Here is a 13944-nt window from a genome sequence, read left to right as displayed (position 1 = left end):
TACCAGAAGTGACACAAGAGAAAATGTCCCTGCTAAGTACCCTAAGAATGCTTTTTTAAAAAAATCTCATTGTACTGAAAGAACTGTCAAATCCCACTCTTTCAACACTTACTGAATGTAATTGAGCACCAATGTGTGCACAGGCTATGGAGATAAAATTATCTGGCCTTTCATTTCAAGGAACACAATCTAGTTGGGGAGAAAGGCCCACAGTTCACTTGACATCACTGATGCCTAACATTTAACAATAGGAAAGAAGTGTTAGAGATAAAGCTCCTCTTTGAGAAATAAACAGTGGATAACAATTTTTAAAGTACATTTATTGACATATATAAGACTTAGAAGGAAGATGGTGACATTCTTTGTATTTGACACCCTACGTTGGAAGAAGCCAAAATTATCCATGTAAACTTAGGTTTCTGTAATTCAGGTATAATTTTTACAACTGGCTTTTAAATTTAAAAAAAAATTAAATTTAAGGCATTATTTCAAGTGAATTCTTAATTTACAAATTTGCAGAAAGACTGAGAATCAACTGACAGAAATTTTTAATGTACCAAAATTGAACTGATCAGCTCAAAAAAGACACAAGAAACATCCCATGTGGTAATTGAGTCTGAACAATAAATACGAAGAGGGTTTGTTCTACTTCCCAGTCAATTTCAAGTACCTGTTTCTCTGGGACAAGTTTAACTATTAGTGAAATACTAAATCAAGCTATTCTGGTAAAGAAACAACTTCCCCACCCTTACCATGTAGCTCCACCTCCCCTTCTCAAAAGTATTCCCTATCTCTGTGAAGGGCACCACTACCAATTCTGTTTCTAAGCCATAAACAAACCTTAGGATTCATGCTGCATACATATCTTTCTTCTTCATCCCTCCTACCCACAAACCTAATACATCTAATTCTTGTCAATTTTGCCTTCCAAATTCCTCTCAATTTCTTGCATGACTACTCTACCAGTTTGGTCTAAGCTATAGACATTTCTCATAAGGACTACTAAAATTAATATCGTGTCCCTGCAAAACTGTGCCTCCTTCTTCCAATCCCCTTTCTCCCTTAATTCATTCTCCACATTCCATATAGAGTGATTGTTATAGAAACTGAAAGCGTTTTGTTGTTATTGTTTTGTTTTATTTCCACATTTTATTGATTTTGGAATAAAGAACAAAGATCCTTAGATCCACAAGATCCCACACAATCTGGCCCCATCTACCTCTTCAGTCTTTCATTGCGAGGCTCCCTACCCCCCCTTTTTTCTTCCTTTTCCTAACCATATAAGGTTTCCCATTGCCTTTAATCTCCCAACCTCCTCTAGCCTGGTTAAATCCTAGATTCTTCAGAACACAGTTTATTTCTTTCTAGAGGATATCTTCTCTCATTTCCCTGACCAGATCATTCTCCAACCCACCCTCTCCAATTTCCCACTTTGGCAGAATAATTACTTTCTCTTTGTATCACTTTGTAGCATAATCATAATTTTATATTTATTAATGTAATTCCTTGACTGTCTTTCTATCCCACTAGACTAAAAGTACATGATAACAAGTATTGTATCCATTTTGGAATTTGCTCATAATTGTTTCCACAATGCCTAGAACAGAACCCGGAAAATAACAGGCAGGCATCCAGTAAACATTTGTTGCAAGGCCATTCTGCATCACATTTTATTCTATGTGTCACAGTCCTTCCTCTCAATTCTTACAGGCCAGATCAATATAAAACTAATTCCTCATCACATTAAATAACAGTAATCTCAAAATACAATGGGTGAATGCTTACACTTTTAAATATCACCCCCCAAAATGGATATAGTTACAAATTTTCTATTATCTTAAGCATATTTGAGTCCAATGAAAGTAGTTCAACATCATGTAATTTGAAATACCTTGATTACCAGGACCATATTAAATCAGTTAAAACCTAAAATTTAAATAAGGACTCTTTGGACGTAAATATAAACAGTGTTTATCACTTGCATAATAACAAATCACTTAAGATAACCGCTTAAGAACTATAAAATTGACACTGTAAATATCTACTGTTTCATTAATTCCTGGGAAATTTGAGAAAAAAAGAAAATAATACATCTAAAATTTAAAGGCTTAATTCCCTAAATAGGAATCCGAGTTTTTATTAAACCAAGCAAAACCTATAAAAACTAGAGATACTCAAACTCATTATAACTGCCAAAGAACATTTCCATTACTAATGGAAGTTTCATATTTAACCACAAACACTGTTTCTTCATAAAATAACAGCACAGTTACAGATATTGACACTGAGTTAGAGTACCTCAGTCTCAACTTTTTCAACAATGCTTCATCCTCCTCCTCAAAAGTAATTAGGTCATTTCTTTACAGTTGTCAGTTCCCAAAGGAAAAAGAAACATAGAACAAACTGTTGCAAATACTTTCAATTACCTGGTTGTTCTTTCACTTTACTATCCTAAATGCTTTAAGAATAGGTATATAAAATCAAGACATCTCTTAGAAAAATCTTAGGACTAGACTCCCCTCTGCTTCCCCCACTCCCCACCTTCTCCCAATTCGAAATCCTATGGATAATATCTTTGTTAGAAGGAGTTCTAAAGCAGCCAGCTTTTAAAAGTTTTGGAGTTGAAAGTGGTCTTGGGGATTACTGATTCATTATTTTCTTATATTGGCGATGTGATCCTAAAAGGTCAAATGAGTTATCCAAGTTCACAAAGCTAAACAGTGGCAGAACTAGCATTTAAACCTGACTTTCTTACTCAGTCCAGTTCACTATTCAATTTCCCACAGTATATAACAAAAACTGTACTGCATACATAATGCATAATTAGTTTTACATTTGATATACAGTCAGTTTTTGGGGGGGGGACAGGCAATGTTGAGCTCTTAGGAAGCACACCACATACAGTGGCGGCTAAGGTAATTTTATATAGCTATGATCTGGTTTTAAAAAATCACTTACTGATAATATTGTGAGCCACTGATTGTACACCATACATGGAATGTTTGTATGTTAAGAATGTTCATGTTTGTCATGTTGTTTTGGTTTGATAATACAAAATAAATTTTTTTAAAAATTAAAAAAAAATCACTTACTAAATGATCCTTTTTAGTAAAAGCTAATTTCATACAGACATCTCCACTTAATACCCAATCTCTTCAATAAAAATTGCATGAAACTTCTATTTTTCCTGTGAATACACGAATGTTTACAGCATTTGTAAACCTGGGAAATTTTATTTTTCCCAAGACTAATTCTTCCTTGCTATCCAGCATATTTCTGATATCCCTAAAAATGAACTGGCTTTTCAGGTACAGGAGAAAATAAGTGACAACCCAATTCTTAATCTAGGTAAAACAATTTAAGAAAATAGCATACTATATACAGTTAATTTATTGCATTTCTTACTTTTTTTTGCCACTTCTTTGCTCAGAGGTTTGTTTCAGCAGGCTGAAATCAAAGGCTTAAACTGTACACATACATTCAAAACTAATATTTATCCATTTTCAAAAACCTTGTTTGAGTTGTTTCAGCAAGCACAATATTTAAAAACAAAAACAGTGCTCAGAGACAGGATCCTTGCTTTCATAATTCTACCACATAGTAGTAGTGTGATTTTAGGCTTGTCCCTTTATCAAGCTTGTCCTCAGACACCTCAATTGAAAACATCAGTATTATTCAACCTAAACCTGAATCTTCTTACTAGCATAAACCAAATTGCTTCTAGTGACCCTTCCAGGTCTAAGGTCTGAAATACTCACATACTCATTCACTAAGTTCCCCATGTAATTATGGTCCAAGGAAACTGTTGAGTAAGCCAGGTGAATTACAGTTATTAAAGTGAACTTTCACATTATCAAGAAAATAAACTGAGGTAGCCCCTATATCGTGCTTTAAAAGTTGTGAACTCACAAGCTATGATACATATAATCTTACAAAGGCGAGCCAGAATAACAACTGAATGTCTATTTCGTATACCTTTCTAGTACAACAGCAGAGTATATATCCTATCATAAATCCGAGGTTTTGCCTTACTGGAACCACACCTGCCAGAGAAATTGAGGAGACACACGAAAATATCTCAAGGGGCAGGATAAGCTGAGATAAGTCAAGACAAGCTTTCCAAGAAAAACAAAACAAAAAACCGTGTTTTTTTCTTCCCCTCCAGCTATGCAGCTGTACCCAGAAGAGAAGCACTAGATTAGCCCATCATCTGCATTTCATTCCTTTTCTTTTGCAATAGCTACTCGCCTATAATAAACAGATCTTGTGCTCACAGGAGAATTCACTTCCCCATCCAGTAAAAATGAAGTTCCTTATTTTCACCAAGAACGCCGGCTCCAATCAACAACCACCCTCCCTGGGGAGTGCAAGCGCTCCTCTCCCCGCTACCCCCGCTGCAAGCCTGACGCCCCACTTTCCAAGCCCCTTCAGCACTGTTCGCAAGGTTCCTGGGGAGGCCCGGGGGGTGTCCAGCCCCGCCGGAGAGCGTCAGGCTCCTTCGGCCGGCCAGGGGGCTCGCGGAGGCGGAAAGGGAGCGACGAGTCCCGCACCACCCCCACTTACCCACTTTGTCCTTCCCGTACATGTGCCCGGCCACCTGATGCGAGAGGGGCACGCAGCCGTTCAGGAACCTAAGCTTGCCGCCAGCCGATTGCAGGGTGCCCTCGGAGGCGGCCTCGCTCGCCGGCGGGGTCCTCATTTCTGGGGAGCCCGGCGCCTCAAGCCGGAGGGGGGATGGCGGCTCCGTTGCCATAACGGAGAGCTGAAACGGTGGCGGTGGCTAGAACAGGAAAAAAAAAAAAAAAGGGAGAAGGGTGGCAGTGCCTTGAGAGCGCGGGGTCGCTCAGGCTCCGCGGCGGGGAGGCCCGGGGGTTCCCGCCGCTGGTGCCGGCTGAGGCCCGGGGAGGGGGCCCATGGCGCCGCGAAGGCTTAGGCACTCCCCTGCCCAATTCTCAGCGGAGCGCGGTTCCTGGCTCCCGCTCCTCCACAGCTGCGGCCGCCGACCCCAGCGCTGCGGTGGAGATGGAACCGAGCCGAGGAGCAGCGGCGGCAGTACTGCCCCGCGCTCCCCCGGGCCCTGACGGTGACGGCAGCCCCACCTCCCGCGCCCCCGCCCCCTCCCGCCGTCCTCCAGTCCCCTCAGCAGCCGCGCGCGCGTCAGCGCCGCCTGTACAGCGGCTGCAGCCGCGAGCTTCCGACTGCGCGACCCGCGGCCGCCGGTGCAACTGAGCATGCTCAGAGGCCGTCCGAAAGGACACCCCCCCCCCCCCCCAACCCACGGCGGGGCGAGCGCGTTCGCAGTCCTTCGCACCCCAACCTGAGCGTTGATGTTAGGATGCCACCGGTGCTATTGTGCTTCTGTTCATTCTATGTGCATTCCAGCGCTTCCCGTGGGCCAGCTCAAAGACGGCAGGGGCTTCCAATTTTGAGGAGCCGTCATTTACTAGGAGAGTTGGCACTAGCAAGGCCAAGGATGACTTGGGAGGCCACCCCTTTTCAATCAACTTTCTCCAACTCCCAACACACAAAAGTACAATAGAAGTAAAAGCTGACAACTTGTTAGAAGACGCACCTTCAGAACACCCTTCACATTTACCCTTAGCCTTCTTCCCTAGATTGCTGTCACTCTTTAAAAAAGAATTTTGGAACCCCACGCTGATTTGAGCATGTAGCAGATAGAGAATCCTTTATTTTTTTCAGTGAATACATTTTTTTGAAGAAATGAGCAAGTTTTTCCTCTCTCGCACCCAATACTTAGCGCAGGTTCCAAGATACTGAAGAGTTGACTAACCAGGCCAAAGGCAAGAAAAGACGGAGTGTTAAATTCGGAGATAGGAGGTTTGGAGTGGGACGCTACCATTGATTCCTGTGTGCCTGCTACAAGCACCTTATAGAAAACTAGACCTGGCCTTGCAGTTACCGGACTGTGCAAGAATATGTTAGGTAAAATCGTAGATATCTGATTATGGCAAGTGTCCTACTAACACCTGTCCTCTGCCCCCAGAAATGCACACACCTGGAAGGGACATAAAACTTGGGCTGGATTCTCCATTCCCCTGGCCCTGCCCGTTTGCTCGCTGGCCCCGCCCCTCATTTGCGCAAACTCGGTTACTAAGCTCTGGAGGCCTTTTCACTCTCTCTCCTACCGCTGTCAAAATCCGGACTCCAGACTTCCCGAAAGCTCTGTACAGAGACTCCACGCATGCGCAGCATCAACTAGGGGGTTAATACACACGTGCTTAAGGTCCGCCGCGGCGCCTGCGCAGTAGCAGGCCTGGTGTCCGTACCCTTAGTACGCCTCTCGCACCTTGACTGCGTTTGTCCTCTCCGACCCCGTTTGTGTTCAGTATCCTGTCCACACGCCTTGCAAGCAACGACGCAATGAGTCTGACCTCCAATTCCAGCATACGAGGTGAAGTGGGGCGGGGGGGGGGAGGGGGCGGGAGAGGCTGGTGGCCTGCGCACAGGTTGCAGTGTACTCAGCACCTCTCCGGTTTGTTAACCCGTGCGTCCGCCGGTCCTGTGACCTTGAGATGCTGAAGGGCAAGGGCTTGGCCAGCCTGCGGGCTCCGGGCGGATGGAGAAAGGGGGCGAGATGAGGGTATGGATTGCCGGTGTAACGGGCGCAAGTGTCTAAAGGGCTATGCAAGCGTGTTTCCTTCACCAGCCAAACTCTGAAACCTAATAACGCTGTTGCTAGCTTTCCCTGTTCTCTCCTAAGAAGCCTCTGTTCTTAAATCACAGAGCCTGTAAAAAAGAAGAGTGGGGGAGGGAACACACATGCCCTCCCCCTCACGTTTTAATCAATGTAGAGTCAGAACATCAATTTCCTACAATCCTGAAGTGATGCATGACGAATCACATTTTAGTATTGTACTTTTTTTTTAAAGGAAAGAAACCCAATGCTAGATTTCCAATTTCTCATTTTTTTAATTTTACCTCTGGCATCTGGCTCTTAGCGGCTGTAATCCAGGAGAGAGGATTGAAACCGGAGCTTATTGAGCCTTCAGCTGCTTCCCTTGTGCTAGTAGTACCTAGCGTTTGAAAACAACACTTCTTAGAAGATCTAATTAAAATTAAGACACTATAGGTGTAGTTAAGAGTGAAGTTTGTCTTTATAACGATATTTGTCTATTGTATAATTGTTAGTGTAATACTGTACACCAGCTACGTGGTATGTGTGATCTCTCTGCCCAGGTACAAAACACCACACTCCACGATTTGGTTACCCGTAACAAAAATTCAGAAAGGATAAAAAGTCCAGAAGTTAAGTAGAACTAGCCCGTTGATTCACTCAGTAAATATTGGGCATCTAGAATGCCAAGTACTGTGAAAGGCCCCTACGACCTCCAGTCCTCCTTTTGTAAAAGTGGTTGATTCTGTAAATTGGAGAATTCTAAATTGCCAAATTTTACCCACAGGATAAGGCTGGATAATCCATGACATTTTGAAATTAGAATGTAGTACATATGTAGGTGATGATTTGCAATAATTATTTCCAAGGATACTCATGATTTCCTTTAAACAGAGGCACCTTGGTGTATATATAATAGAGTGATTTTTATTTGTGTTTTTGTTAAATAAAAAGAAAACTATATTTTCTGGGGATAAGACTGTTATGTAAAATAAAATGTCCATGTGACTTATGCCACTGATACTTCTAATTTTAGTAGCACGCTATTGGTGAAAGAGGAGAAACCCTAGGACTTATTACTATCAGCAGGGTAATCTTTCCTGACATCAAGACAAATAGGGTTTTTTTGTTTTTGTTTTTTATTAGTTTTCCATTAGTTTGCCATTTTTTTCTAAGGGATAGAAAATTGCTTGGTGAAGCAGTTATTAGTTTAAACTTGAAATACTCAACTTTGTTATGAGGATAACTACTTTCATTTTACCTAAAAACATAAAGGTTGTCTTGACAACTATGGAAAGAAGCCCAAGGCCTTTGTAATTCTCTTTTACCAGCACCCTCCTTCTCAAATACAGTGGTATAATAAGCAGAGAATTTCTTGGGGATATGCCTTGTAATGTTTAAATCTCATAAAATTTGGTTTTACTTTGTTTTTAAACCAATACTTCTTAACTTAAATCTTTTAGTTTGCGGCAGTGAATATAGGATGATCATGTCTCTTCTCAGCTAAATGTGTTAATAATTATAAAAGCCTTCGAATGATGCCTGACAATGGTAAACATTACATAAGTATTTGTAAATAGAAAATAAAAGTATGCATGTTTGTGTTCTTGTTACTTCTCTGCCCAGTGTGCTCGAAGATCAATTCCTAAGACACTAGGATATCTGAGAGAAAAAAAATCTGCCTCAAACTGCAGTAACTCTGATATTTTATAGAATCAAAAGATGGGCAAGTTTTAGGATAATGAGCACAGTGGTGCAAGATGACAAGGTTAGAGATGATCTAGTTATTGAGCATGTGCAGATTGATTGCATACTTAATCACCGATGTATGTAAAAAAAAATGGTGCCCTTAGTATGATGATGGGTATGATTTTTAGTACTACTGTGGTAGTTTGCAATATCTGACTGAAACTTGCTCCAGGACAACCTCTTGACTCTATTTAAAATCTTTCAGGTGCTGAAACTTTATTTTGTTGTATTTCTTTTCCTTCTTTTGGGCAACCAGTCCCATGATGCCAGGGCTGGGCTCATCCCCTGGGAGTTGCATTCCACATAGAGGGAAAGGTAGTAAGTTTATATTCAGTTTGGCTTAGAGAGACCACATCTAAGCAAAGAAGTTCTCTGGGGGTGACTCAGGCATTAATTATAAGGAGTCTTAGCTTTGCTGTTACAGAAACATTTCATAAGAGCAAGTCTCAAGATCAGGGGCTTGGCTTATTAAATTCAGAGCCCTGAATTGCTTATGAGAATAATAGAATTCCCCAGGTGGGGAAATTTAATAGTCCCACGTTTTTTCCTCTAGTCCCTCAAGGGTGTTTGCAAATACTTTTTCACTTTCTGCTCAAAATATTCAGAGATACATCAGGGTATCACATTAACCTACATAGACTATTAAGATCTCATTTCCTATTCCAGGTTTCATGTCAAATAAAGCTGAATTAGATTGTTTAAATAAACTGACCAGTTATGAGTTAATGTGCTACAAAAAAATTTAAATTTTGGACAAAATAAACATCTCTTCCTTTGGTCTCACATAGAAATTAAAGTCTTAAAATACAATCAATATCCTTTACCCTTTATTCTGATTTACTTTCTTCCTACCCAGATTAGCTTCGTTAGTAGCTCTAATTGAAGTCCAATCTTTTTTCCAGCTTTTTAACAGTGGCTGTTTGGTGTAATGCTGATTGCACTGGAGAACTCTAACTCTGATTTTCAGTGTCACACAGATACCCAAAGTTTCAGGGAAATAACAGGTTATGCACAAAGAGCAAAACGTCTCAGAATTTAGAATAACAGTTAAACTCAGGAATAAGTGTGATTGCTATAAGAGCTTACAATGTAGGCCCTAATTTTCTTAGAAGAGTTTTCTAAATTAAGCTATCTTCAGAAATAAAAATATTTGACAATTGACTTACATTGGGGTCATTAACCACAAACCATAGAAGAGGTTTTTGTCCTTCTCACTTTTATACATTTACCAGGGTTATGTCAATTAACAGGTAGAACATAATTTATGTGTTTGACTTGCTTCTCTTTCAAAGTCATTTTTTGTCAAAGATGAAGCATTAGAGCAAAGTAGTGTAACTGACAAATAAATTTGGCTGGTTCCTTGATTTGTAACCTTTGTCTAAGAATAGTTAAAATCATGACTAACAACATCATACTGTTGTGTAACATTATGCAGATCAATATCAGGATACAATGTGAATAGTGAAAACATTGTAAAGTCTTTAGGAATTTTATATAGTCTCTAAATATATGAATAGCATTTCACCAATACAGATTTAACTAACAGAAGGATAGAAGAATCCTTTTCATTGTTGTACTGCTTCCCAAACACTTGTTATGCAATAAACTGGTTGTTTTTTACGAGGTGAAAGAACAAATCTTTTGTAATAGTTTTCCTTTAAAAGTGAGACAGGGCTTCTGAAACAAAGGATGATAACTCAATATAAACATCAATGAGGATATTATTCTCATGTGACACAGAATCTTTGTCTTATAGACAGAATACATAGATGGTTAAGAAAAACTTTTTATAACCTTTCATTACGAGCAGACCATTGTGAGGCATGCAACTAGGTGAATGAACCTTAAGGACAGTACGTTGAATGAAATGTCTGAAACAAAAGGCAAATATTTTCATGCCTCACTCATATGGTCCAACTGTAATATACAAACAATTGAAATTGAGAGCATGGGTTATCAGGTTGGGGCCTATTGAAAAGAGTCCTAGATTATAAACTCTTAGAGCAGCCGCATCTGTTCTGGAGTTGTAAGTGTTATTTCTAAATTTTGAGATACTGAGCTGTTTGTTTATAACCTGGTCATTCCCTGAAACTACAGGTATTTATGTGACACCTGAGACTCAGAGTTTAGAGTTCTGAAGCTGTGAAACTCAGCATCACTCCATACAGCAACTGTTAAAAAGTTGAAAAAGTGATCTGTCTTCGACGAGAGATATGAATGAAGCTTATCTAGATAAGACTAAGAATATAAGATAAAGGATAATATGGTCCATATTTTGAAATTTCAATTTCTGTGTGAGGTCAAAGGGAGAGAAGTTTATTTTGGTGCAAAATTTATATTTGCACCAAATGTAAATTTGGTTAGCACATTTTCTAATTTAACTTGTATGGTCAGTTTATTCAAATACCATAATTACATAGAATTTTGAATAGGGCATGAGATTTTATTGGTTGGCACAGGTTAGTCTGATGCTCCGATGTATCCCAGAGTAATTTGGCAGAGAATAAAAAAGTATGCAAAGTATTTGCAAAGTCCTTTTAAGGAACTGGGGAGAAAGGAGGAAATATTAAACGTCTCCATCTGGGGAATTCCTGATATTCTTGCAAGCAGTGGGGATGGCCAAATCAATAGGTTGAGCCCTCCATCTTGGTGTTTGCCCCTATGAAACTTATTCCAGCAAAGGAGGAGCTAAGCCTATTTATAATTATGCCTGAGAGTCACCCCCCACCCCCCAGAGAACCTCTTTTATTGCTAATATGTGGCCTCTCTCTCTCTAAACCAACTCAACAGGTGAACTCACTGCCCTTCCCCCTATGTGCGGCATGACTCCCAGGGGTATGTATTTTCCTGGCAACATGGGACAGAACTCCCAGGATGATCCAGGACCCAGCATCTGGGACCTTCTTGACCAAAAGGGGAGAGAGAGAAATGAGACAAAATTAAGTTTCAGTGGCTAAGAGATTTCAGAGTTGAGAGGTTATCCTGGAGGTTATTCTTAATGCATTATATAGATATCCCTTTTTAGTTTATGATGTATTGAACTGGCTAGAGGGAAGTATCTGAAACTGTTGAACTGTATTCCAATAGCTTTGATTCTTGAAGAGGATTGTATAACTATATAGCTTTTTCATTGTGACCATATGATTGTGAAAACCTTTTGTCTGATGCTCCTTTTATCCAGGGTATGAATAGATGAATTAAAAAATAAAGATAAAAACAAATAAATAATGGAGGGGGATTAGGGGTGAAAAAAAATGGAGAGATTGAAATACTGGTGGTCAATAAGAGGGAGGGATAAGGGGTAGGGGATGAAGGAGGTTTTTTTTTTTTTTTTCTTTTTTCTTTTTATTTCTTTTTCTGGAGTGATGCACATGTTCTAAAAATGATCATGGTGATGAATACTATGTGAGGATATTGTGAGCGATTGATTGTATACTTTGAATGAAGTGTGTGTGAAGGTATCTCAATACAAATATTTAAGAAAAAGAACAGAACAGCAATCTTCATTATTTTAACCAAAAGAAAAGATAAACTCCAGTTTTTTAATGCAGTCTAGCACAAAAAAACTCTTGCAAAATATTATAAATGAATCTATCAAATTTTGGTCAATATTTACTATGACAAACAGTTCCTTTCACAAACCTACAATTTTCTATCCATTCAGATCTTGTCTTACGTATTACATTAGCCATTTTACTTTAGGACAGATATTAGACAAGCTTATCAAATTTTGGTCAGCATTGACTATAGTAAACAAAAGTCACTTTCACAAACCTTCCACAACTTTCCATCTCACTCAGGCTGTGCCTACTCATTCTTGAGGATAAAACTCCACATTTTTCTTTAGTAAAGGTCATGTTATATATTTTACATACCTGTATACTTTAAGTTACCAAAGAGATCTTTAATACTATCTTTAAACATATTTCAAAACATGATTATTTTTAAAAGTTTGGCAAAAATAATAACTTAATTTCTTTAAACAGAAACTTACATATTTTTCTCCCATAATAAAGATCTAATAGACATAATTATAGCTTATTCTATCTGTAAACTTGTATAAATATAGGGAGAACATACCTAAGTAGAATAAAATTGTAATTGTTTGATTCACAAACTCATTAGAAAATCAAGACTAGTACTAGGCTTTGTCACTGCCTTTTTTTCCGGATGTATTTGTTTTTATATTTCTTCTGTTGGAGGTTAAAAAAACCTCTCTGTTTTTATTATATCCCGGAATTATGAACAACTTCAAAAGCATATTGACTACCAAGCCTAGAAAATAGAGCACAATTGCCTAATTTATCCCAAGCGTAAATCCAGGAAAACTTTTCCACAGCTCTCAAGGACATTGTCGTATACTTACTGAAATTCAGCAATTAGATCTTAGTCGATTACATCTGTCTCAAGGCTATTTATATTTTAATAGTGATTTGTTTACAATTGTTATCATTACGAAGGTATTTTTGGAAAAAAGAATTTTAATTGGGCAATTCTTTCAGAACAGTTATGGCTTATTCCACAGCATGTCTTCTGTGCCTCCCATTTCTAAACTCTGTGCCCAGTAGAAGGAATTCTAAACCAAGCCCACAGCTCCCCCATCTTTCTATACCCCACTCTTCCCTATTACTGCCTGTTCTAGTTTGCTAGCTGCCGAAATACAATATACTAGAAACAGAATGGCTTTGAAAAAGGGGAATTTAATGAGTTGTTAGTTTTATAGCCGAGAAAATGTCCCAATTAAAACAAGTCTATAGAAATGTCCAATCAAAGGCATCCATCCAGGGAAAGATACCTTGGTTCAGGAAGGCCAATGAAGTTCAGGGTTTCTTTCTCAAGTGAGAAGGCACATGGTGAACACAGTCAGGGCTTCTGTGTCAGCTAGAAAGGCACATGGAGAGCACGGTGTCATCTGCTAGCTTTCTCTCCTGGCTTCCTGTTTCATTAAGCTCCCCGGGAGGTGTCTTCCTTCATCTCCAAAGGTCGCTGGCTCGTGGACTCTCTGCTTTGCGGTACTGCAGCATTCTCTACTCTCTCTGAATCTCCTTCATTCTCCAAAATGTTTCCCCTTTTATAGGACTCAAGAAACTTCCCAAGACCCACCCAAATGGGTGGAGGCATGTCGTCACCTAATTCAGTTTAACAACCACTCTTGACTAAATTACATCATCCAGGGAGATGATCTGATAGTTTCAAACATACAGTATTGAATAGGAATTATTCTACCTTTATGAAATGGGATTTCGATTAAAAAGTGGTTTTTCTAGGGTCTATACATCCTTTCAAACTGGTACACTGTCTTAGCTGGTTCATTCATATTCAGCTAAGGTTTAAGAGGCCATGAGGGCAGGGATTGGTGAGACAGAAGGAATGACCCCTGGTCTGTTGAACTTGGATTTAAAGGTTTTAAATGAAGGAGGCGGAATTTAAGACCCCTAAGGTGGCCTTAGTGTTGCTAAGAATTCCTATACACTTATTTTAATTGTTTCCGATTATTAGATCTATTTCACTTAAGGCTATGACCCATACAATTGAAAAAGTCTTTGCCATTTCCCAGAGCA

The 13944-nt window shown here is 39.4% G+C and overlaps 1 protein-coding gene across 2 annotated transcripts in view; it reads right to left on the bottom strand.

The window, feature by feature from the left end:
• IPMK (inositol polyphosphate multikinase) overlaps nt 1–5100 on the bottom strand; it is a 68324-nt gene extending 63224 nt beyond the window's left edge. For both annotated transcript variants that reach the window (XM_077125284.1, XM_077125285.1), the window contains exon 1: nt 4564–5100. In XM_077125284.1, coding sequence (XP_076981399.1) covers nt 4564–4753 — 190 coding nt within the window. In that variant the 5' untranslated portion in view covers nt 4754–5100. The remainder of the gene's footprint in view (nt 1–4563) is intronic.
• Between the last annotated feature and the right edge of the window lie 8844 nt (nt 5101–13944).

This window comes from Tamandua tetradactyla, chromosome 13, assembly GCF_023851605.1.
Source record: "Tamandua tetradactyla isolate mTamTet1 chromosome 13, mTamTet1.pri, whole genome shotgun sequence".
Taxonomy (NCBI): Eukaryota; Metazoa; Chordata; class Mammalia; order Pilosa; family Myrmecophagidae; genus Tamandua; species Tamandua tetradactyla.
The sequence above is the reverse complement of the archived record's forward strand: the minus strand, read 5'-3'. Positions and strand labels throughout refer to the sequence as shown.